General features: G+C 39.3%; 1 protein-coding gene across 4 annotated transcripts in view; it reads right to left on the bottom strand.

The window, feature by feature from the left end:
- NNT (nicotinamide nucleotide transhydrogenase) overlaps positions 1–17,689 on the bottom strand; it is an 85,772-nt gene extending 68,083 nt beyond the window's left edge. Inside the window, exons 1-5 of one of the 4 annotated variants that reach the window (XM_087443260.1) lie at positions 17,668–17,689; positions 12,496–12,699; positions 7,954–8,183; positions 5,046–5,263; positions 1,236–1,323 (exon numbers count right to left, since the gene is read on the bottom strand). In XM_087443260.1, coding sequence (XP_087299386.1) covers positions 1,236–1,323; positions 5,046–5,263; positions 7,954–8,183; positions 12,496–12,652 — 693 coding nt within the window. In that variant the 5' untranslated portion in view covers positions 12,653–12,699; positions 17,668–17,689. The other 3 variants (XM_004422792.3, XM_087443259.1, XM_004422793.3) reach the window with 3 other exon arrangements.
- Between the last annotated feature and the right edge of the window lie 9,663 nt (positions 17,690–27,352).

The following is a 27,352-nucleotide window of genomic DNA, read 5'->3' as shown; positions in this document are numbered from 1 at the left end:
GCCCTGTTCATGCCATACCCCCAGCTCCTAGAACAGTACCTGGCATATCATAAGCCATGAAATGATTGACATTAGCTCATTCTAAACAAGTAAGAATCCTCCATGTTTAAAGGAAACCCAAATAAAATATTATGCAATTTACATTGATAAGCCCATCTAGTGTCTAATTCTTCAATATCAGAAAACTATTTCTGACATGTAACCAAAAAGCTGTAATTTAAATTCTGTGTAAAGGAATCAATTAGCCTTTTAAAGGTGGAAAAGTGACTATCTTTACTGAGAATTTAAGAACAGCATCCAACTTTTGGCCACCACGAGTGCCAGATGTATTAGGATCCTGAGAAATAAGTCAAAATGTAATCACTTCACATATCACATCTCTGTGTTGTTTGCTCATACTTTCTTGTTAAGTGCTCTGCCTCCACTTGAACCACTTGCCATTTTTTTCACCGTCTGCTTTTAAAGCAATATATAACTAGATTTCTCAAAACTCATATTATTTTTTTTCTCATTTTTTTCTACAAGATTTATTTTGTGTGAGAACTCTAGGTTTATATGACAAAGTACTTAAAAGCAGGAAGCGCCAAGTAAACCTGTACCCTTCAGACAGAGTATACTCTGCAGGTAGATGATAACATTTAAAGTCCCATTTCCTATACCCTGCCAAAGTGCTTATATTGTCATTTGGTCACAACATAATCTATTCTGTCACCTAGCCATCCCCACCTCTCGTCAATTGCTCCTCTCTGCTCGCACCCTAGATTAAAGAAACTGCACCCTTTTCCTCTGCCAAATACTGATTACACAACCACCCATTTTCTGTCCTCTTGACCCAAAACTTGACAAAAAGTAAGGAAACCAAGACTATCTTTTCTATGAACCAAAATGTGGCAATAATTGGGAAATTGAGAATTTGCTGAATAGTATCTTGAAGGTTTTTTAAAAATTAGTCATAAACAGGCTACACAGAGCAAGTTTTCCAAAATCCCTCTAAGAATTCAAGTTAGTAAGTCAAAAACAGAAAAAAGCCTAGAACATCCAGAAGTGTCAAAATTCTTTTTTTTCCAAGCAATCTTAAGCAGCTATGAGGTTCTACCATATATGTGTACATACCACAAAAGTCATCAGTGTGAAGTTGACATGTCAAAATTTTAAAACGACTGTATTTTAAGACTATACATACCCTTGCCTTTAATTAATTCATATTATGAAGAAACATTAAAAGTTTTACCTACCTTAGCTGGAGGAACTTTTCCAGCAGCTGTGATCTGACCAGTAAAAAACCGTCCAAAATGATTTGCTGCTAATACAACGGCCTTATAACTTAAAAAAAAAAGATAAATAAATAAATGGATAAATAATTCCATAAAATGAAAGATCTTAGGCTCATATATCATCATAAGTCATCAATTAAGCTTTAATTGTCAAAGAATAAGAATAATAGCTAACGTTTATATAGTACCTACCATGTGTCAAAAAGTTTTAAGTGCTATCTATATACTTACTCCTTTAGGCTTCACCACAATCCTATTGATAGGTACAATTAGTATCTTCATTTTATAGGTAAGGAAACTGAGACACAGAGAGATGAATAGACTTGCCCAAGGTCCCTCAGCTAATAAATAGCAGAGCCAGTAGTCTAATCCTGTCATCCTGTCTATGGAGGCACACTCTTATCCATGATGCTCCCTGGTCTCTTTATAACAAATACTGCAGAGGATCAGTTGTGATTTAAAAAAAGAAATGAAGGAAAGACAAGAAAATGTGACCAGTGGTTTTCTTTGGGTGCTGGCACTACAGATACTTCAAACTTTCTGTTTTACTTTACCATATCGTCCAAATTTTCTGTGGCGACTATGTGATATTTATATGATGGGGGAAAAACTTTAAAATTTAAAAAAAAATTAGATTAGGTATATGCTTGTACATAATAAAATTCCAACCTCAGAACAAAAAACACTTCCCTTGATCTCTAATGGTTGAAAGGATGGGATTTTGCAACACAGTGACCTCAGTTCAAGTTCTAGTTCTACCATTAACTTGTTTTGTGACCTTGAGCAAATTTCTTTAATTGTCTAATCTTCGGTTTCCTCACCTACTAAGTGGGACAAAAAGAGCATTTATCTCTTGATGTTCATGTGAGGACTAAATGAGATAACGCAGGTAAGGCTCTTAGCATACAGCCTGTTACTTAAGTGATTGGTAAATATTAGTATTTTTAGCTAAAGAAACACTGTGTGCAAAAAAAACTAGCAAAATATACCATCTTTTCTTTAATAGGATATTTTTAATATTATACTAATTTCATTTCATATCATTTTACACTTAAAGGCACTTTTTCACATTCTTACTCAGTAACACACACTCTACCTTAATATTATAATGCAATTATTTAATGTTAAGATCCATCTGCTAGCTGGCAACAAAATCTTTCCCTGATCATATTTTTTCTATTTTGTTTTTTGTTGTTGTTGTTGTTTTGTTTCGTTTTGGTGACGAAGACTGGCCCTGAGCTAACATTTGTGCCAGTCCTCCTCTATCTTGTATGTGGGACGCCTCCAGAGCATGGCTTGATGAGTGGTATGTAGGTCTACGCCCAGGATTCGAACCAGCGAACCCCGGGCCGCCAAAGCGGAGCACACGAACTTAACCACTACGCCACCGGGCCGGCCCACCCTGATCATGTTTTTATAAAATAATACATGATATAATAATTAATGCAAAAGCACGTAACAATTACCACTATTACTTTCAGTTAAATCATATCAGAACAGGAAAATAGTATTTTAGAGATTACATTATTTTTTGGTCTTCTAAATCCAAGTGATAGAAATTTTCAAAGAATAAACATGATAAACATTCAAAGGCCACTGTAAGAAATAAATTTTGAAATTAGTTTTTTTGTGTGTGTGTGTGAGGAAGATCAGCCCTGAGCCAACATCCATGCCAATCCTCCTCTTTTTGCTGAGGAAGACTGGCCCTGGGCTAACATCTGTGCCCATCTTCCTCCACTTTATATGGGATGCCGCTACAGCATGGCTTGACAAGCGGTGCGCGCCTGGGATCCGAACCCGGGCCACCAGCAGTGGAGCGCGCGCACTTAACCGCTACACTACAGGGCCGGCCCCTGAAATTAATATTTTCAAAGATTCAGTTGCTATACTGAAAAAATAACAAGAACAAGGCTGATTACACAGGAAATGTACAAGAAAACGTTGATAGTGAAAAAAAGCGATAAAAGTGGGCCTTTTTTTGATAAGAGAAAAAAGGTCAGAATGAACGTCAATAAACTGGAAGAAGCAGTCTTCGCTGTAATATGGCTGTGTGTGAGTTAGGCAGATAATGATTTATCATACATTGTGTGGGTATGTATACTAGATGATTCATCTCAAATTATGCACCTCGCATATATCAGCTCAGGACATCGGTCCCCAAAAGTTCAAATTTCAGCCAATTCTGGGGCCAGAGCGGGTGGGATAGAGAACAGATGTTTCTGGACACTGCTCCATCCCTCAATTCAACTAAGGCCAATCTGCTCTTAATTGGATTTGTTTACATTACCTCATAATATTTCAGTTTCTCAAAAGATTCTGCAGCTAACACCACTGATCTAGAGCTACTGGTTTTGCTAACGTTGCACATATATGCATTTCACATGACAAAATCTACAGCACCCTTAAAAGTTTACATTGTACATTGCATAACATAACTCTTCTACAAACTAAATAAATATGACAAAAATTCATTTTGTCCTTTGATATGCAATTTATATACCACAAAATATATCTTCAAACCAACCATTTGCCATATTACATTAAGGACAACAAAATGTGTTTTTATCTTATCATATTTGTTTATAGTATCTCATTTATATCAAAAGCGAACAGCTGAAACCCAAAGTAGGATCTGTGGCATATTTGATATGTGATACCTAAGAATTAAAACCCAAGAAAACTCATGTGTCATGGCCATAAAGGTCTTTATCCAGGTTCATCATTTTCTCATGCACTGTTCTATTTTTTAAACATTTTCATTTGTTGGTGCCTCATTCATATTAGCAAATTGTCACTACTAATAGTTTTCATGCTTAAAACCTAATTCAATTAGTTTCTTAGATGAGCTGATTTCATAAGTATCATCCGATTTCCTGATTTTTCCCACTCTCTAGGCAAAGTCAGCAACACACTGCACTCACATAGCTATTCCTATACCTCCTTCCATGACAAGCGTGATCACTCAGTCACAGCCACACTCCTCTGAGCAGAACAGGCCTTAGAATCTTTCTCAACACAGCACTCCAGACAGTAATCGGGGAATGCATTAGTGCTGGCAGGCAAATGAAGTTTACTGCCATCTTGGCCTTAAAGGTAAGAGGACATAATTAGCCCTCAATTATCAATATGGGTTTTGACCAGATAAAAATTCCTTAAGTGCAGGCATTCATTAAATATTTTATGAATTTACCTAAGCAAAACCTAATTAAAACAGTAAATCTGCTAATATGTATATATTAGATTGAATCTCATGAAACTGCCAATACCCAACCATTTCTGACCTATAAAAATAGCAATTTATGTTAACTAAACTTACTGTGGCATTTCACAATATATACATATATCAAATCGTTATGTTATATACCTTAAACTTATACAATATGTCAATTATATCTCAATAAAACAGCAATTTTAACCTAAAAACCTATATACATGTATTCACAAATATACACACATATATAAAATACAGTATATTCTTCATACAAATAATCTGACAATAATTTCCTTTGGTGGAAGGAAATACTATGTCTCTTCCATCTATGAAGATTAAAAAGGAGCGTACAATAGAGTGCCATATGGAGAGCCATTTGCTATCTGATGACTGTGAAACAATAAAATGAGTCAAAAATTATTTAAGTGCACTCTTGAAAGACTGGAATCTCCAACAATTATTATAAGTAAAATCATTGTGAGAGAGAAGAGCCACAGTGAGCATGTTTCTGTAGTACCATTGTGCTTTTGTCCAACTGAAATGGAAAAGAATCAACCTACCCAGCAATGTTGGCCATGGAGCTTAGCGCATCATATCCCTGAGCAATTGTGACTCTTGGAACTTGGTCCATTGCCAGAACTGTAGTTTTTCTTTTGGAAAGTTTATTTAGCAAGTCTGGATTTTGAGCTGGGTAAATAAAACTAATCAGTGTTCCTGACGTCTTTAAAAGGTCAGCTTCATGAACACCTAATGTTGGATTAACCATGGGGGCTCGCACCTGAGAAAAAAGGCAAGTCACAGATTAAAAATATAAATACCTTTATCATATTTTTAAGTAAACAGAACAACTGGATAATATACCATGATTGAAATAATAGTCCAAGAGTAAATCTTTCAGCAATAAATTTCTGACTACATTCCTAAACAAGGAAAGGCACACAAAGATCTATTCCATTTACCCTCTGCCGGATGACCTATGAACTCGTCTGAGCAAAGAGTACACACACCTGGAAATAGTGTTGGGACAGGTATGACAATGACCTGTAGAGCAGTGGGAAAATATGTAGGTTCTACAACAACCCTGATCTCCCAAAACCTATTATTCTGGTAAGATTAAGAGACATTAGAATCAAGAGACAGGAAGTTTTTGTTGTGTGTTCAAAGATTCAGTTCTTGCTGGGGCCAGCCCCACAGCTTAGTGGTTAAGTGTGCACGCTCCGCTGCTGGCGGCCCGGGTTCGGATCCTGGGCGCGCACTGACGCACCACTTCTCTGGCCATGCTGAGGCCGCGTCCCACATACAGCAACTAGAAGGATGTGCAGCTATGACATACAACTATCCACTGGGGCTTTGGGGGAAAATAAATAAATAAAATCTTTATAAAGATTCAGTTCTTGCTAATTTTGGCAAGCACAAATACTTGGAGTAGGAACAAGCTAAGAACATTGTAAACTAAAACCTCCATGGTAGTATGTAGAGATTTATGTCACCTTAAAATTCCAGATGGATATTTATAGATGAACACAAATCAAACTGGTAGCCTTCCTGAACTGGGTTTAAGCGAAAAGCGACAATATATTCTGTTAAGAAATATCAAGTAAGTCAATGAACACACGTTCCACATGCTTGAAAGTTTCAATTGTCCACTTTTTAAAGCCAAATTAACAAAAAGTTCCATTTTAAAAGTGTTTTACAATGTGTTTTATATCCAAGTTTAAAATCAACCTTCAATTAAAGTATATCATTTCATTAGCTCCCAGTTCACAGTAGTTAAGCACAGAAAAAACAGCTCTGAGACTTAAGTTTTAAAAGGAAATAGAAACACAAACACTGGGTCAATACTTTCATTTCAGAGCATTTCATCTCAATTTACCTATGAGGTACCTTTATCTGGTATTCCCCATTTCAGTTGTTGATCTGGTGATGCATGTGATTTTAGGTTCTGGACTTTAATTAAGAGTCTCTGACAAGGTCTATTTTTCCTCAGTGAGAATCTATAATATAGATTTAATAAAAATTAGAGGACAACTTTGAATTAATTCTACCGGTCCCTATCAAATGCTCAACGGAGACTGTTGGCATCTGAGTGGGTTAAGCCAATAGAATGTTTCCCTGAATGTGCTTTTTGGATCACTAGTCCCTCAGGATATTAACAAGCTTGACTCAAAAGAGAGGCCCCAAGGTCAAGTAGTTTATAGTCAAGTATAGTTTAAGGTAAGTATAAAGTCATATAAGTTTCTATACTATAGGATTTCTCAGTGCCTTTAACATGCTCATACACATTGTGAATGTCTAAAAGGAACACAGAGCATTTCCAAAACTTATGTGCATGCTACTAAACCTTTTTTGTGGGTCATTTCAAAAAGTTTTGATCCCTAGAACATACACTGGAATGGATTGTACTTATTTTTCTATTTTCCCTAGGCTCTTTTACTATACCAAGTTATATCACCAAGTATCTGTACACCTAAACACTAGAAATTTTAGCTGAATTAGAATTTATCTCCATACCATGAATTTTACTATTAATTTTCTATAGCAAAAAACAGTTGTGTGACTTCTGCAAAAATCATTGTTTTTTAAAAACCTACCAAGTTAGATTATAGTGTATATTATACTATTATATATTGTATATTATTTCAAGATATTACATCAGTGGACTTTATGTAAAAAAGAAAAAAAAAAAGCTATGTGATTGATTCCCCTTTAGAAATTAATGCAGAAAAAAGGTGGTCTTTCCTGAAAAAGTGAGAAGCTTATTTTAACCTCGTAATCATGCTTATATAATCTATACTCCCTGATTGCCTTGGTTGTAGAAGGCTTAGAATTTAAGTTAATGATCAACTCTAGTAATCTACGCTGGACTCTTGATACAGTCTCTCTTCTATTCTCTGTATGATTTTTTACTTCAGATTTTATTTCTAAAGTTCTTCAGCATATAGATTTCTATTATATATTACCTTAAGACCTTTTATTAAAGTAGGTAAGGCTACTTGCCACTAGCCCAATGCTGCTTTCTCCAGAATAGTCCTGCCCTCTCTAGGAATAGCACTAAATGTCAATTAAATCGCTCTTCCTTCTAGGTATCAGAAGATCACTGTACATTTAGTCCCAGGAGGAGTTCCACGCCTTCTTCCTATTCTAGTAGCAGTTAAATACTCACCTGTGGGTATCTTGGATATATACAAACCACGTAGTGCAAATTTTTTCTAGCCAATAAACAAAGAATTTCCACATAGCAAATATAAAAAGGAAGATCACTTTTTCTCTTATGGTTAAACATAGATCACATTGACTGGTAAAAGTTCTACCAGAACATGAAGAATATTCACAACACCAACCATTTCTTTGAGAAAAAGGTATCATTTGAAAATACGAAAAGCTATTAACAACAGAGAAAGTAATTTTTCTACGAGAAGATTTTGAAAAGTCAGCATCCCATAAATGGAAGGGGAAATGAATAATTACTTTGACCACCAAATCAGAGGCCAGCACTTCTTTCGCCCCTTGGATTTGGGCACCTGCTGCTCTGTAGTGATCATCTGAGAACTTGGAAGCTTCCCCGGCACCCGATTCCACAATAACATTAAAACCCTGCTTGACCAAGGCCTGAACACCAGCAGGAGACAACGCCACTCGCTTCTCATTTTGGAAAATCTCCTTGGGGACCCCAACAGTCAGTTGTTTGTATGGAATTCCTACAAACAAAAGCAAAAAAAAAAAAAAAAAACAACACCAAAAATCAATGTTTTAATAACAGAATTCAGAAAATGGAAATGGGCAGTCTGTTCAAAATATACTGCACATACAAGTTGCTTTTCAAATGATGTTCCTGATTCATAATCATTATTTGACTTTTTTTGAGAGATGATGGGAAATTTTTATGCCCACTTCCCTAAAAATTCTAAATATTTTATTTAACCAAATGGCTCTCTTCGAGGCACAGGACTAGCTTAGTTTATTCTTAGGAAAAAACGGGTTGAGAGACCACTGACCATGCTAACTCTACTCTTCAAATTAACACCCTTGGGTTTATGCTTTCGTTGTCCTTACCTTTAAGGATAACAGAAGTAATTAACTATTTTGAGGAACATCCCTATACTAGACACTTCAATGGCCTGTCTCACCCAAAGTCCCCTTCCTGGCAATTTAGCTACACACAATTCCTCATAGATTTCCAAGTGCTCTATCTCGAGACCTTACATTCTTGGCCACAACTGATTAGACCAGGGGTCAGCAGCTGGGTCAAAAATAATAGTTTCCAGATATAAGGAAAACCAGCAGCCTATGAAATGACTTATACAGGAACGCTGCCCAAGGGCATTCTATGTTAACCAGTGACTACCCAACCCAACCAGGTTCTCTCTCAGGGAGTTTCATGGGAGACCCACAGAAAAGGGCAAAGAGAGTAGAATGGTGCAGCAGGCATTTGTAAGCACAGCAATAGGTAATCAAAGGGAAGTCAGTAGCAACAGTAGTAGAAACAATAGTAGCGGATATGCGAAGAGAAAAGATGAGTCATAGCTACGAAATCTAGAATAACATTCCACTTCTCCAAGTAGAGGAAGGGTTTCCAGGGCTCCCACACTTCCCAAGAATCCATACAATAAACCCTCATCACAAAATATAACCTGACGTGATTCTGTTCCTTGCAACCCAAAAGAGTGTTTATAATATAGAGTTAAAGTATTTATGTATGGTTCAGACCAGCTTTAGCTAAAGTACATTAGTTTCTTCTGTTGTTTTACTCAACATGTGGACACAAACAGATTTGTTGAAATAAAGAGGATCTGCTTCTATATGTTTTACTAAAGTTTGGGAAGTCCACCCTAGCAACCTAAACTCTGAATATACATAATAAAAAAATGACTCAAATTATCTCTACAGAGTAACTTATTAAGTGAGACCTTAGAGAGATTAAGTCAACCTAAAAATATCTGCATTTGAACATAGTCTTAGATCCCACACTACTTAAGCAGTAATAATTAATAGTAAGCCAAAGGCAAATAAATATATGCTACATCTTACTCTCTACTTGAAGGTCAGGGAGGATAATAGAAAGCTGGCCAATATTTTGGATTGATGTGCAAAGTTAAATCCCATATACTTATCTGGAGTTCACTTATCTGACAACCTCAAATTATCTAGGCTCTACATACCATAAGTCAAGGAAGCTACCAAAGACGAAGTCACATCAAAAAGACTTAGGAGCCAGTTTGAAAGGGCTTCTACTGGCCAAATATGAGACAATTTGAGCATCAAAAAGAATAATAATTAATTGTAACGTAGTAAAATACATCCAGGGATGTTAAAATCCATGAGTTCATGATGATACTCAGAAAATAAATATTTTTTAAAAGCTTCATTGGTCAACTTTGGAGGAAGTAATGTGTGGTAGACAGAATAATAGTCTCCCAAAGATACCCATGCCCTAATCCTCAGAACATGTGAATATGTTACAATACATGGCAAATGGGAATTAAGGCTGCTAATCAGCTGACTTGAAATAGGGAGATTATCCTGTATTACCTGGGTGGGCCCAATCGCAAGAGTCCTTAAATGTGGAAGAAGAGGGCAGAAGAGTCAGAGTCAAAGAATGATTTGAAGATGCTATGCTGCTGGCTTTGAGGATGGAGGAAGGGGCCGTGAGCCAAGGAATGCAGGCAGACTCCATAAGCCGGAAAAGGCAAGGAAACAGATTCCTCCCTAAAGCCTCCAGGAGGAATGCAGACTTGCCAATACCTTGATGTAAGCTAGTGAAAGACATTTCAGACTTTGGCCTCCAGAAGTGTAAGATAATAAATTTGTGTTGTACAAAGCAAGTTTGTGATCATTTGTTACAGCAGAAATAGAAAACCATAAGGGAACCAACTGATTATTACCAAAACTAGTAAATAATGAAAAGAATCAAACATCTATCCCCTCTTACCAGAACAATCCCAGGGTAACTAAGTAATAGAGGAAAAGCTTTTCCTTATAGAAAAATTCTAGCTAATAAATGAAGATAGAGTGATAGAATATCACCATTTTAAAACCCCTGATAAAATCATGGATTTAGTTAATGATCATCAAATGGCTGGTACAGGCTTTGAGTGAAAAACTGACAGGACTTCATAATATATGGATCACATCAACAATATGCAAACTTGCTGATGAATCTTCTTGATGTAATGCAATAGATAGTACCCGGCAACACCTGAGAAGCATTCTTGCCAAAAAAAGCAAACCTGAGTCTGATCAAGCCTCTAGATCTAGCAAATATCACAGAAAATACAAAGGACAGAGAAACTAGTTAACTAATACCAAGGGAATTCAGTCAGCCAAACCTAGAATGTGATAAATTCTAAAGCACAACAACTAAATTGGGGAACATATAGATCAAAAGAGACACAGCAAGCAAACACAACATGTGGACCCTGTCGGGATCATTATTTGAATAAAGCAACTGTAAAAGAAAGACAAAAGGAAAAGAAAAGAAAAAACTGAGAAAATATGAATACTGACTGGAATTACTTTTCATGCTTTTCAATAGGATAATGAAATTGTGGTTATATTAAGGAAAAAATAGAATCCTTACAGAGATAAATAATTATTTAGGAAATAGTCAAGAACCAGAAATTAAACAAACAAACAAACAAAAAGTCTTATGCATAGTCAATATAGAGATCTTGATGTTCATGCATTTACTCACAAGGACAATTCTCATGTCTCAATGCAGTTATTTACTTTTATTTTATACACAATTTTATCACACTAGATAATGTGGCTTTCCAGAACACAAAAAAAATCTGCAGATAAAGTTGAGGGCTCTCAGGGGCAGGTACCCTGCCAATAGTGACTTGTCATGTGAGAACAAGAAAAGAGGTTGTGAAATCTATTAAAGGCAGATGTAAGAACTCAAAAAACCTAGTAGTTTAGGGATCCTTAATGCACAAAGAAACAGTCCTACAAACTTAAATAAAAAAGAAGGGCATTACTCTACATGGCAAAGACTTCTTGTTGGCCCCCACATATCCATCCTGTTCCTCCGCCTTTGTAACAGAATGTCATTTTTAGTTGAGTATGCTGCCATCCGGAATAAAAGATTGAATGTCCAAGTCTCCCTTACAGCCACATAATGACTACCTGTCTGAGTTCTGGGCAATGAGGTGCAGACAGAGTGCTAGGAGGGTCTTTGGGCAAGATGCTTAAAGGAATCTGACCCAGCTTAGAAGGGCCCCCTTTCAGCCTCTCCTCCCTCTGGTCTGTACCCCAGACCAGGAACAAGTGGGGGTCCTAGCAGGGAAGGCCTTGTAGGCCACTGCAAGACTTCAGCTCTTACTCTGTATGAGCTGGGAAGCTAGTGGCAAATTTTGAGAAGACTGACGTGATCTTTCATTTTAGAAAGATTATTCTCACTGTCGTGTATAGAACAAACTCTAGGGGGACAGAGGTAGAAAGCACAGAGTTCATTTAGAAGACTAGAGCAATATTTCAGGTGACAGATGATGGTGGCTTGGGCCAGGATGATAACAGAGTGATGGCAAGAAGAGGGCAGCTTCTAGATATAAGGTAGAGCTGACCTATACCTACTATGAGCATCTAGGATGACTCCAAGGTTTCTGACCTGAGCAACTGAGATGAAGTTGCCATTTACTAAACTGAGAAGCATTCATGCAGATCAATTCCTAATTCTTGAGCACAGATGAGCCATATATGGTACAAGTCCCCAGTACTGACTAGGAAAGAAGAGCTGCTAGGAGAAATGGTTACTATGAGCAATAGTTTCCTGGGTACAACTCAACTGGTTTATCGTTTTTCTTTTTCTATTATCTTCTCTTCTCTGTTAGCACTGACGATCAAGAACTTATATACATGGAAAATATAAGGCACTCATTTGGTTTTTTATTCAAAATGATCACTCATAAGCACCAGGCTATAAACTGCATGGCTTTCCTCTTCTATTATCAGGAGATCTCTTGGCTCCTATGACTTGAAGGTCTGACTTACATACACTGAGTGAGACTTTACCTGGTTTTACAGGGGCTTCACACCACAGTGCCTGATGAGTATGAAATGTTCGTAAAAAATCCTTCTTCCCAGGTAGCACCTTCCAGGACCCCAAATTGCTAAGAAAAGGACATGAACAGCCAGTCACCACTGTTTTCAGGAGGTTCGCCATGGTCATATGAGCTCCCAACTTTCTGAATCCCCAATTTCCTTGAAGGTAAATCACTAAAAGAAAAGAAAATGAAATATTTATGCACCGAGAAAAACATACTTTGTCTTTTGAACATCAAAAACATAAAAAAACACTAATCCAAAGAGCTTGGAATATAACATTTATATGTGGCCATCTACAATGAATTTATTTATTTACTTACAGAAGATGCTTCAAAAGTTTGTTTCCAATTCAGGTATTTAAAACTTGGAATCCATTTTCCCACTGAAATTGTAGTTATAAACTCACTATTTAATTCCAAGCCTTAGTTTCCTGGTGCAGACCTACACCACTTGTCAGCAGCCACGCTGTGGTGGCGACTCACACACACACAATAGAGGAAGATGCACAGATGTTAGCTCAGTGCGAATCTTCCTCAGCAAAAAGAGGAAGATTGACAACAGATGTTAGCTCAGGGTGAATCTTCCTCAGCAAAAAAAAAAAAAAAAAAAAAAAATGCTATAAAGTCCAGTCACATCTTACATGAAAGTTATCTTCTAAGTCAGCATGTCCAGCAAAAATTGCATATAATCAAAGTTACCCTTGAATCTCCCTTAAATTGTCTAAAATACTGTAGAGTACAGTAGTAAAGCCACCTTGTATACAGAAAACACTAGCATCCTATCCAGTGCAGCAGGATGCTCATCCTGTGAGACCCTCCAACAGAGACTGATTGAGCGAACACGAGATTCATGTTTGCCAAGTGCAAATCTCAAGAAAATTAAATATGCATGGGATATGACCCCAATAAAAAAGAAAGAAAAATTCCATGATTATCTTTATCACATAGATTTGTGCTTGTAGATGTGGGCGTAACTAAGAACTTTTCTGTCAGTAGTTCTCACAAGTGGCCACTTTTTGCCAGCTGTAACGAGGACGGGTGAAGCATCATTGACCTTTGCTGTTACTGAGGCTTCAACAGCTACCTCCATTGCCCTCCTTGGCCGATCCCCAGGGGTGCATGGAAGGCACTCCCACCACACCCATGATTCCAGATGCTCCTCCTTCCTTCTCCTTTCCTTCAAAAACGGGAAGAAGCAGACGACCTGGAACTAGCTAGCAGTGCTAGCAGGGCCAGCACCTAAACCCAGCAGACTCCATAAACATTCTTCCAGCCTCCAGAGGAAGAAGGGTCTAGCTCATTTTTAATTTCAGAACTGCTGCCACAACTCCCTGAAGCAACTTTTGCAAATACCAGAAAGCAATACTGGGAATGGAAATCCTCAATCCAGGTGGTGTTTATTCTTAAAATGCCCATTAATTCAACAAACATGTACCAAGGGCTGAGTCTCAGAGGCACAGCCTTTAGGAGCATCTATAAAATCAAACTAGAGATAAGAAAAGTCAACAAGTACTAACACTACAAAGTAGAGTAATGCTAAGTCCAAAGTTCTTGAAGGATCAAAGAAGGAGTTCACATCCTCTTACAGGGCTCAGAAAAGAAAGGGAAAGTCATTTGAGATAGAGAGAATAATATGAAAAAAAGTTAAGGAAGAAGGAATATTTGAGATGTGCTCATGCATGCAATCAAAAATGTATATGAATAATTCTTTGCATTTGAATGGAAGGTTTTATATTTCACAGTGTTTCCAAATATGTTATTTCATTTCAGTCCTGAAGCATTCCTGGAGCCCCATAAATATTCCACTCATTCATCCATGGGTCACTTCTAGGGTTATTCATGGCTGAGAATGGAGAGCAAATGAGTTCAAAATTTAGCCGCGCATTCAAAACATCCACTGAAACTATGCCAAGAACTGAAGGAGATACAAAGATACGTAAAGATAACTCTTGTCTTGAGAGAGATTTTTTCCTACCATGACTAATGACCTAGTCCTATCCTAACCTCTCCACCTACCCTAGTTTCTCTTCTTGGTTCATCCCAGCTCCCACCTTTCTCACAGGGCTGACGAGGCTTACCCAGACCTCATCAGCAAAAGAACAAAGCCAACTTTACAGCCAGCCCTGTATTGTCTAGGTCTGCCACTCACTTGCGTTTATCCTGAATCTTTCTGCGCCTCAGTCTTGCTCATCTATAAAAGGAGCATAGGAAAGCTGGTTTGTACGGCCCCACTAGGCTCTAAAAATTTTATGATTAGATGAGATTTTGCAATGCATTAAAGCTGAAGTCCTGTTACATTGCCTGGAGTCTGGAAATTTTGCCCTGCCTACTTGGAAAATGGTAATTTGATGTTGAGCACATCCCTGGCATCAGATGTCAATAGGGCCAAGGCCTTCAGAGGCCAAGTTCTCTCCAAAATTCCACTTGATTCAAATTATGAATACACAGGACAGTGATCAGGAGGTAGTTTATTGGCAAGAGCCATGCCAAAATCAACTACAAATGACCCCAAAAGATATTCAGAGAATATTTGAACAATGTTGTCACAAGCCAGTACTTGTTTACACTAATGATAGTATTCCATCTTAATTGCCACATTTTCCCCTATCATTGCTTTAAAGTCCTCTGCTGTTTTATTATCCATGTGTTCCACCGTTTTGAAGCAATGGGGGAAAACTTTAAAACTCAAAATTGAAAGAAAAATACTTTTTTTAGTATGGCGTTCATACTGCCGTTTAAGATGAATAAACTATCTCCTCTAATAAATATTAAAATTCTTTTTTTTTTTTTTTTGAGGAAGATCAGCCCTGAGCTAACATCCATGCTAATCCTCCTCTTTTTGCTGAGGAAGACCGGCTCTGAGCTAACATCTACTGCCAATCCTCCTCCTTTTTTTTTTTCTCCCCACTGCCCCAGTAGATAGTTGTATGTCGCAGTTGCACATCCTTCTAGTTGCTGTATGTGGGACGCGGCCTTAGCATGGCCGGAGAAGCGGTGTGTCACTGCGCGCCCGGGGTTTGAACCCGGGCCGCCAGTAGCCGAGCGCGCGCACTTAACCGCTAAAGCCACGGGGCCGGCCCCAAATATTAAAATTCTTAAGGGCAAACACTTGACCCAGAGAGGACAGCATGGAGGGTGAAATGTGGGTTGGAAGCCCCTCTCTGCAACTTGCTAGCTGTGTGACCTTGGCAAGTCAGTCACAACTTCTCTGTACCTGTAATAATAATATAAAGATATTGCTATAACTACTATAATTATAATGCTATAATAATAATAGCACCTACCTTGTAGGGTGGTTGTGAGGATTAAGAGGACACAATATCTGTATTGCTATTACTCTTCACTTTGGTATTACCTCTGGCCCAGTGCTTTGCACAAAATAGAGGAAATCAACAAGTATTTTTTCACTGAATGAATGAATAACCAGGGCTGGGTAACCTGAAGCCTGGATATCTATGGAACACATTCTCCAAGGAATTTCAAGAAATTTCCTCTGCTGTGCAGCCTTGTGGAAAACTGATTCCATCAGCAAAGGCAACCAGCCTGAGCGCACTTGCTGACAAGAAAGTAATCCTAAACTGTCCATTCAATTAAAAACAGCGAGGTTTGCAAATAAAACAGGTGCGATGGAGAAGAGGGGAGCATTTTAAACAAAAGTTGGCAGGCAAGCCCCACGATTCCGAACGGAGCCTGTCCTACAAGACTCCTTACAAACAGATCCCTTAAGGACTGCCCTGCCATCACAGGACGAATCAAGGACACCTACAACCAACCGTAAACAAGTCACGCTTTTAAAGCGAGACATACCAACCAAGGACACAATACCCTACAGAAGCCAGAAGCTTAGACGGGCAGGCAGCGTGGCCTTGCCCAAAGTCACCGGTACCGCCTCTCCCTCGGGAGCTAAACTGCCACCAGGCAGGCATCTGCCCGGGACCGCTATTTATAACCTTCCCCGGAAGCCCACTGGCGGAGGCTGCGTAATAGTCATTCCGCCTTCGGAGTTCGAATCAGCTCTGCCCCCTCGGCTGTCTCTCCCCCCTCGCCGGCCTGGGCCCCACTCTCTGCCGGGGAGAAGCTTGCCCCGACCGCCCCAGTCTGCCCCGACATACACTCACAACTTGCCCTCACCACTTCCTATATCTCCAGCCGGTCACCCACCCCGAATTCCCTCAAGGTTTAAGCACAATTTCAGGGCGTCCAGCTGCCACCTCTCTGGGTGCACCCCCTATCGAGAGTCCTCAATGACCTCCCTCCCATCTCCCATCTCGCGGGCCGAAATGACTCCGTACAACTCCTGCCGCCCCTAAAGCGCCGAGATCTGCACCTGCACAGCTGCCGCCTTGTCCCCTGCCCTCTGCGAGGACCCAGTTCCCGAATCCACCCGCCAACTCCCTTCCACGTCGCCCCAGCAAGAGACACGAAATGGGGCCCTCAAGGCACGGTTCTCCTTCCCGGCCCAAGCCTCCGGCCTGAGGGCGCCCAGGTGCACCCTGCGCCCGGGTCACTGGCGACCCCGCCCCCTTCTGCTCTTTGACAGGTCTCCTTCCCGGCGGTGGCCCGACTCGTCCTGGCGAGCCCCGCGCCCCGGCCCCAGCTGCGCCCCAGGCGCGCTCACCTTGGCGGGGAGGCCGGGCGGCCGTGAGCGGCGCGCCGCGGGCCGCGAGGGTACGCCGTGCTGGCAGACCCGGCTCGGGCCCCGCGGCGCTGCGCCTCCAACCCGGAAGAACAGCCGCAACCCGGCGGCGGCGGCGGCCACGTGACGGTGGCGGAGCCCACACCTCGGCCGGCGCCCCCTCCCCGCAAGGCCCTTCTTCCCGCCTGCGCTCTCTCCAGACGAGAAAGCGACCTCACGACCTGCCCCCTTCGAGCGCAAAGGCCGCTTACCCCAAGGAGCCCTCCACCGCCCTCGGTGGCAGCTAAAACCTCTTTGTCTCGGGCTCGACCGCGGCCCCCCGCCCCGCCTCCGCGCCTTCCCTTGGCCCGTCCTTGTCAATCAAACCTGCAGTCAAACCGGGGCGCTGAAGTTTTCAGGGGTACATCTCTCCTCTCCCCCTGGAGTTACAGTTGCAAAGTGTGATTTCTTCTCTAGTGCCCCACCAGAACAAATAAGAGGATAATATAACTCCACTTGTGGTACCTGACTTGCCTCTAGCTCTCTAGGGAAAAATCAGAACTTCTGTAACAGGAGAAGACCAAAAGGAAAGCGGGAGAAGGCCGGGCGGTGGTGAAGGGCGGGAAGGAGGGCGTTGTTTTTCCTTTCTGGTCACAGAGGTGGAGTTAAACCTTTCCGAAACGATGTCAAGGCCCGAAAATTAACACACGTCTGTGTACTTGTCTTCCAACGGCCGGCCCAGAGAAAGCCATGTACTGCTATTAGTATTAATGTCCAGTGGCTGGAGAGCGCCCTGAGTGGAGGTTACGTGTCCTGACCAGGCCTGGACTGATTTTAGCAAAACAATTAAAGGACTCCAAAACGTAATGACCTAGTTGTTCTTGCACATAGTTCTGTTGCTTAGTCTGCAAGTGTCTTCTGATTAAAAATGGGAGGAATAAAGTATACAATATAAAATGGTTCACTTACCCAAAGCTGAATCCTCATGAATGTCAGTATGGTCACTGCTTTTTATTTTAATTGAAATATTTAAGATGAGTAAAAGAATTATGAATCTAAAAATCATAAGGCAAAACAGATATTCCATATCCTTAAAAAGAAACAAATCGCAGAGAAACCTTCACTTTGGGAACATTTCTTGTGTTTAACCAGCCCAAAAGGTATTCAACTAATGGACTCCCACTTCTCTTCAGATAGGGTAAAACACTGTCCCTGTCCTAGAAGGGTTCACAGACAGGAAAAGACACAGCATCATGTTTTAAGATAATAATAAACCATCGTAAGTGCAACCATAAAGACAGGTTCAACATACTGCAGGTACAATGAGGCAGGAGTAATTGAGAAGGATTAAAACTAAGCTCCTTTCACAATATGTGTAAGTCAAATCATTATGCTGTACACCTTAAACATATACAGTGCTAAATGTAAATTATATCTCAATAAAACTGGGGGGAAAAAACTAGGCTCTTGCTTTAAAACACTTGGGGCAGGGGTGGTAAGGGTTTGCTTCTCTTCTCTTTCAAGGCTTAAAACTCAGTGGTTCCCAGCTGGGGACAGTTTTGTCCCAGGGTATCTGGAGACACATTTGTAGTCACAACTGGAAAGGGGAGGCATCTAATGGGTAGAGGCCAAGGATACTGCTAAACACTGTACATTACACAGGACAGTCCCTTACAACAAAGAATTATCTGGCCCCAAATGTCAATAGTGGTAAGATTAGAAAAACTCTGGCTTAAATAAATGTTCAATGGGTTATTTAATTTGATTTACTTAGGAAATATCACAGGAGAACAAATCCAAAGATGACATACAGCTTTTCACTTTTTCTGTTAAATAGTAAGCATATGATAATTTTTTAAATTCATTCTGCTCATTTGTCCAACATAATTTGGGTGCCATGGCTCCAGATGAAAACGTTTGTCATTTGGAAGCTTCTGTTTTAGGTCTTAAGCTCATACAAAGTAATTACAATATATTCATAGGAGTCCCCAAAGAAAATGGAATTAAGTTTCTAAAGTTTGTTTGTAAGTAAGCTGCTTCTGAATCTTAGACACTGGCTTGCATAAAATTTTTGCGAAGATTTTATATCACCTATTAAGTTGTGAGGGCTTTGTCTATTTTGGTATCTGCTCTTTGCTCCTTGGCTTTCTCAGCCTCCATACCCCCATTTGGAACGGCACCTCTCACATATAGGCATGTCTTCATTACAGATTGTTCTGTGATGGGGTACTTTAATTTTAAATATATTTTAAAATTAGGATATACATCAAAATTTAAACCCTCTGCAAATTAGGAGACTTTGTACCCACAAATGCTTAAAGATAGTATTGAATATTTAGAGTCCCAATCAAAAGCAAAAAAGATTAAATCTTTAGAAAAATGTAACACACCATTAGGGTCTGCTTTGAAGCCTCAAACCAGAGAGGTGCCCAATAGCCAAAAATCAAAATGTAGACTGAGCCTGAGAAGGCAGGTGATGAAAAACCTAATTCTAGGGGAGGGGGAGGGGAAAGCGGTTAAGAGGGACATTTGTACTGTGACAGATGGAAACTAGACTTTTGGAGGTGAACACAATAGTGTATATACAGAAGTCAAAGTATAATGATATACACCTGAAATTTATGTAATGTTATAAACCAATGTTACCTCGATTAAAAAGAATTTTTTTAAACTGAAATCTAAAGACAATATGTTACCAAAACCCCACATCCACTTAAAGCCAGGCCAGAGAAAAGGTCAGTTCAATGTGTTTTCCTCATGGTTATTATGTTATACAGTTAGCAGTGTATTGTTTCAAGCTTCCCTTTTATAAGTAATTATTAGCAAAATGAACAACTCCAATGAGATTGTATTCTTAGACTCTGGGGATTTTTAATAATGCAGACACTTGACAGTTTTAAGGCTACCATCACTAACCCAATCTCAGCCTCTTCTCCCAGGCAGACCAGGCAAGATTGTGCTTGATTTTAGGAAACAAATATTAACCAGCTAAATGAACTTACACTCATCAACATTAATTGGAAGAAGATCGAGGAGAACTGACATTAAACAGCCAGCACAAAGTTAAATAGTTGGCAATTTGTTTAAGTTATTAAAGTAAAACCAGTTTGCATTTAGAATTGTTGTGAGCTAAAAAATTAGTTCTTACCATAACTTTGTGGATATTGTTCTCTCCATATGGTAAGTGCCAATGATAAAAATCCATGGTATTTTTTATGGATATAAAAATTTTTTTATTTGATACTTTTGTGAGCCTGGGAAGATGGTGAGGGATAGGGACTGTATTAGTATCCTAGGGCTGCTGTCGCAAATTACCACAAACTGGGTGGCTTAAAACAACAGAAATGTAGGGGCCAGCCCAGTGGCATAGTGGTTAAGTTTGCGCCCTCCACTTCAGTGGCCCAGGGTCTGAGGGTTCAGATCCTCAGTGAGGGCCTACACACTGCTCATCAAGCCATGCTGTGGCAGCCTCCCACATGCAAAGTAGTGGAAGATTGGCACAGATGTTAGCTCAGGGACAGTCTTCCTCAAGCAAAAATAGGAAGATGGGCAACAGATGTTAGCTCAGGGCCAATCTTCCTTACAAAAAAGAAAAAATTTAAAAAAAGAAACACAACACAAATGTATTCTCTCACAGTTCTGGAGACCAGAAGTCCGAAATCAAGGTGTTAGCAGGGTTGATTCCTCTGGGGACTCTGAGAGAGAAACTGTCCCATCCCTCTCTCCCAGCTTCCAGTTGTCAGCAATCCTTGGTGTTCCTTGGCTTGTAGACACATCATTCCAATCTCTGCCTCCTCTCCACATTGCCACCTTCTCTGTGTGTCTCTCTGTGTCCAAATCTCTCTCTCGTCTCTCTTATAAAGACAACAGTCAGTGGATTTAAGGTCCACCATAAATCCAGGATGACCTCATCTTGAGATCCTTAACTAATTACATCTACAAAGACTATCTTTCCAAATAAGTGTTGTCATGAATTTTGAGGGGACACTATCCAACCCACTACAGGGGCATTCTGTGTGTTTAAGGGTACTACAACGTAAAGAGGGTTTTTTTGTTGTTTTTTTAAACATGGGTAGATTTACCAGTTCTTGAGTTTAAAGTGAAAATCCAAATTATTTGTGGGAAATTTAGGTAGAAGTTGTTTTGTATTGATAATTAGAAGAATTTCCTTATATATCTGTTTTGCTTTCTTAATAAAGACTCAACCTAATTGAATTTTTTCTTTAGTTTTTTAATAGTATATATAACTATATATAGTATATAGTTATCCCCATTATCAAACTGCAGTGATGTGCCACATAATGAAATTTTGGTCAACCATGAACCACATATATGACCATGGTCCCATAAGATTAGTTCTATATAGCCTAGGTGTGTAGTAGGCTATACCATATAGGTTTATGTGAGTATACTCTATGATGTTCGCACAACAAAATCACCTAACAACACATTTTCTCAAAAGTATCCCTGCCGTTAAGCGACGCATGACTATACTTGATTAAAAAATTTCAGAATAGCAGTTAACATGTTTATATTTAACTTTTTAAATAATGCATTTGATGAAAACTCTAATTCAAATACTTTTTAAACAGTTTGGTGAAATATCCTCTCTTTGTAGATCTTTTTTTATGCAAAATATTACCCAGAACAGAAAAGCAAAAATCAGAATTTCTCACCTCTGTTGGTTTTTGTCATAACACTCTCCTATCTCCTCCTCCTTTAACCACTCATTCCCAGTTCTTTCACCACTTAAATGTCAAATGTTTCAAATGTTCCCTTGTCCCTCCTTCCTTTTAACTCTAATCCTTTGTTCCTGGAAGTCCAATGTTAGTTGTGCTATGACAACTCCCAAAGCTTAATGTCCAGCCCAAATCTCTCTCCTGAGCTCCAGACTCATACAGCCAACTGCCTGCTGGTCATTTCCATTGAGATATCCACAGATATCTTAGACTCAACATGGGAAAATTCCCTCCTGCTCCTCTCCTTTTAGCCATAACAAAATGCTTGCTGCTTTCTAAATGTACGGAGCTGTTCTACACCCCTTAGCCTTTTTACATGCTTCTCCTTCAGTCTGGAATGCTCTCCTTGCCCTCCCTATTCTTCACAGACCTGTGCTCATCCTTGGGCGTCTAGCTTTTGGCTCTTCCTCGGTGAAGCATTCCAGGAAGCCTTCTTCATCTCTTGTTTTCCTGAGCTTAGCACAGTGCTGAGCACAGAATAGATGCTAAATAACTATTTTGCAGGATGTTGTGAAGAGGAGAAAAAAACTTGTGTAAAGAAGATAGCTCAGGGTGTGGTACATAATAGATTTCCAAAAGTGTGCCTAGATTAATTTTGGCAAAGGTGCAAAAGCAATTCAATGGAAGAAAGAGAGCCTTTTCAACAAATGGTGTTGAAGTAACTGCATATCCATTGAAAAAAAAATTTAAAAATGAACCATAACCTAAGTCTCACAGTTGATACAATAATTAAATCAGAATGAAATACAGACTTAAATGTAAAACCGTAAAACTTTCAGAAAAAAGTAGAAAAATTTTCAGGACCTAGGGCTAGGCTTGACACCAATAGCATGATTTATAAAAGGGAAAATTGAGAAATTGAACCTCATCAAAATAAAAAACTTTGGCTCCACAAAAGACCCGGTTAAGAGGATAAAAAGACAAGCTACAGACTGGGAGGAAATATTTGCAAAACACATATCCACAAAGGAATTGTATTTAGAATATACAAAGAACCCTCAAAACTTAACAGTTTAAAAAAAATTCAAATAGAAAATGGGCAAAAGACATATTTCACTGAAGAGGACTATAAGCATGTGAAAAGATGTTCAATATCATTAGCCATTAAGGAAATAAAAATTAAAACCACACTGAGACATCACTACACATCTATAAGAATGTCTAAAATTGGGCCGGCCCTGTGGCTTGGTGGTTAAGTGCGCGCGCTGCGATGCTGGCGGCCCGGGTTCGGATCCCGGGTGCGCATCAAGGCACCACTTCTCCGTTCATCCTGAGGCCGAGTCCCACATACAGCAACTAGAAGGATGTGCAGCTACGACACACAACTATCCACTGGGGCTTTGGGGGGAAAAAATAAAAAATAAATAAAATCTTAAAAAAAAAAAAAAAAAAAAAAAAAAAAATGTCTAAAATAAAAAATAGTGACAATACCAAATGCTGACAATGATGGGAAGAAGCTGGATCACTCGCACATTGCTGATGAGAATGTAACATGGTACTAGTCACTCTGGAAACCAGTTTGGTGGTTTCTTAAAAAACTAAACACACAACAACCATATGACCCAGAAATTATACTCTTGGGCATTTATCACAGAGAAATGAAAATTTATGTTCATATAAAAACCTGTACACGAATGTTCATAGTAGCTTTATTCATAATAGCCAAAAACTGGAAACAACCCAGATGTCCTTCAACATGTGAATGGTTGAACAGATTGTTGGATATTCTTACCATGGAATGCTATTAATCAATGAAAAAGAATGAACCATTGACACACACAACAACTTGGAAGAATCTCCAGAGAATTATGCTGAGAGAAAAAAGCCAATCTCAAAAGGTTACAATACTGTAGGATTTCATTTATATAACATTCTTGAAATAACAAAATCATGGAAATAGAGAATAGATTAGTAGTTTCTAGAGCTTAAGGAGGTGAGGGTGGCTGTGACTCTAAAAGGGCAACCTGAGAGATCTTTGTGATGATGGAAATGTTCTGTATCTTGATGGTATCAATGTCAATATCCTGGTTGTGAAATTGTACTATAGTTTTGCAAGATGTCACCATTGGGGGAAACTAGGTAAAGAGTAACAGACGTTCTCTCTGTATTATTTCTTACAACTGCATATGAATCAACAATTATCTTAAAATAAAATTATTTAATTTAAACAAGCCTGGCAAGTGTAGTAAAATAGCAATGGTAGAATCTAGGTGGTGGGTATACAGGTGAGTATATAAAATTCTTTCAAATTAGCTGAATTTTTGAAATTTTCTTAGTAAAATTAGAAAAAAAAATTTTAATGTTGACTACTGTAGTTACACTGAGACAAAGTCTGCCCACTCCCAAAATCTAAAGGATAAAAGTAACATAGATTCAACTCATTAGAAGTAGTATTCCTAAGGGCCTCTTCCCTGTGGCGTGAGTTTGTCAAATGAGTTTTTCCACGGAACAAGAAACCAATTCCATGAAATGGCTTTTCACTAGCAGGGCTTTTCTGAAGTAGAGAAAGCAAATGGTGATGGTTCAAGAGGTCATGCTGAATTTGGGAGTGAAGATGTTTTTCATCCTCCCCCCATCCCACCTCACCTTTACTCAGCATTTCCAATATTTATTAGGCCTGCTGATGGTCAAATTCCTCTCTTTATTAACCTTTTTCTCCACAGAATGGCCAAAGTACTCCAAGAATTGCATTGCTCACTCTACTGCTAGGTGATATTTTAGCTGCCACATCTTCTCTGTGGTGGCTTTTGAGTAGAGAATCAGTTACAATAATTTATGGCATTAACTCAAACATTTCAAGTAGCTTCAGGAACAATTCATTTCCGTGCTTCAACTTGGCAGATCTGAAAAGTACGTATAAATCCACAGTGATGATTAGGGATTCTTTGTTTCTTAATCTCATAAGAATCTCATAATGGGCTCAAGAATACAAAGGCATATGGCGTGCCACCTTAGGACACCAAGAATAGTTAAAATCTGTGTAATGTTTTACAGTTTACACAGCACTTTCGCATGTATTTCTTCATTGGCTCATTTCAATAACTGAAGTAGGTACTGTTATTCCTGTTTTAAGATGAAGAAACTGGCTTGAGGTTAACTGACACATTTGAAGTCACATCGACAAGAGATATTGCTGAGACTTAAACGTAGATCTTACGGCTCTAAATTCAGTGATTCCTGGTGGGGAAGCATATCCTCTATGTAGGGGATGCTAAGATGACTGCCCTGTGGGAATGAAAGTACCCAGAGAAGGAAGGAAAACAGAGGCCCCTTGAAAGAGAGAGATGCCACTGTGAAAATCAAGAGTTCCTCCTATTTCTCCCTCCCCATTCACTTGCCTGGGTTTTACCTACTACTCCTTCAATCCATTTGAGATGAGACCTTCTCACAGAAGCCTTTCCTGACCACCCAAGGTTCAGTTAGATGCCCTCCCATTAAGATTCAAGTTTAAACATAATTACAGTGTTTATCATTCTGTATTATTATTGCCTATTTATTTATCTGATTTATTATTGCCTATTTATTATTGCCTATTTATTTATCTGATTTATTATTGCCTTTATTTATTTATCTGATTGCAGCACTTAAGTGTAAGCTTCTTATGGACAGATATTTTGTCTTATTCATTGATATGTCATCAATACCTAACGGACTGTCTGGTTTTATTAGGCAGTCAACAAATATTTTTTAAAAGGAAGAAAAACATTGTGAGTGCCCTGCAGGACTTGAAACAGAAAGAAGATACTGGCTTTCGACCTCATGCCAACAAAAAGGGGCAGTGAATAGACTGTGCCAGAGAGAGAGAAACAGAACATGCCAGGAGCAAAAGATCTCTTACTTGACATTTTATTTTTTTAATTTTTATTTATTTATTTTTTCCCCCCAAAGCCCCAGTAGATAGTTGTATGTCGTAGCTGCACATCCTTCTAGTTGCTGTATGTGGGACGCGGCCTCAGCATGGCCAGAGAAGCGGTGCATCGGTGCGCGCCCGGGATCCGAACCGGGCCACCAGCAGCGGAGCGCACGCACTTAACCGCTAAGCCACGGGGCCAGCCCTCTTACTTGACATTTGACATTAAACATTGATGTTCCTAATTGTCTTTCGAATGCCAAGTTTAGACTCTGAAAAGAGCACTTCCAGCTATTATATTACCTTGCTACTTGCCAGCAAGCACTTCATTCAGTTCAATTAGTTGACTTGTGCAATTAGTAGAATATTGCACATTGTCATTATTCACTCAGAAGTTCCTCTAAAATGTTCAACTCCTATATCTCATGTGTTGACCACCACTTTCTTTCTTTCCAACTGCCTTATTTCTGTCTCTTCATCCCCTTTTTCCTTCCAATCTATCACATATCTTTCATCGTCAACCCTTTCTCAATCTAGCTTAAACCATGAACAGCCTCTCAGCCTCTTCTGTCTCTACTCTTCTACCTTAAGTGCATAATGAAATTACACTCCCACTAACAGGCTTCTCAGTTCCTATATCAGGTTGTCAAGAGAAAAAAATCACAAAATTGTTCAGAGTGTTGCCTCTACACATCTCTGGTCTACAACCTCAGCAGGACTTTCTGTAGCACCGAGCAGTTCTCCTGTGCACATGCCCCCCCCCAATCAGTTTCCTCTTCCCGCCTCCCAGCAGCTTTTGCAAACGTCTCCCACCCTCATAGCAGAGACATTTCCTCTCTTTTACTGACAACGTGCAGATCATCTTAAGTTTCCAGCACTCTCATCCTCCTGCAGTTTATCTGTGTCTGCTTCCATTTCTTAGTGAAATAGCTTTTCTCCCACCCAAAGTTATTCCTGCCACCTGTACCCTGAATTTGTGACCTGCCGCCTCCTCTGGTCCTCTAGTCCCTTAATTTCCCCCCTTTTCCCTGATGTATTCCTTTGCCTCTTTGTCTTTGGCTAACAAACTCATGTTTCTCCCATCTTTCAAAAAAACTATAATAGCAACAAAAATGTCTTTAATACACCTGCCTTGCAAACTTTCAGTATCTCTACCATTTATTTCTCCATCAAGCTTAGAGCTGTCTATACTTCCTAATACTGACAATTGCTGGCATCCAAATCACTCACAAATCTATATTATTCCAATTGTAATATCATTGGAATGCCCATTTATCAATTTTTAGTGAGAAGTATAACTCAAGCAGAATAGAATGTTTGCATCAATCTGACCCACCTATTCTGGAGACAAAGTGTAGCATCTTGTTTCAGCTTGTGGACTCTGAACTTAATACAACTGGCTTGCTCACTACCTATTTATGTGATCTTAGGCAAATCAAGTAACATCTCTGAATCTCAGTGTTTTTATCTATAAAATGGGGTAATTAATAGTACCTATCTCATAGAGTTGTTTTCAAGGTTAAATGAGATAATTCATGTCAAATCTTCACTTGGATCATAGTAAATGCTAAATATTAGCTATTGTTGTTCTTGTTCTTCTCAAAATGCAAATTTAGGCAGA

This window comes from Ceratotherium simum, chromosome 18, assembly GCF_057802395.1.
Source record: "Ceratotherium simum simum isolate JZ-2026a chromosome 18, ASM5780239v1, whole genome shotgun sequence".
Classification (NCBI taxonomy): Eukaryota; Metazoa; Chordata; class Mammalia; order Perissodactyla; family Rhinocerotidae; genus Ceratotherium; species Ceratotherium simum.
The sequence above is the reverse complement of the archived record's forward strand: the minus strand, read 5'-3'. Positions and strand labels throughout refer to the sequence as shown.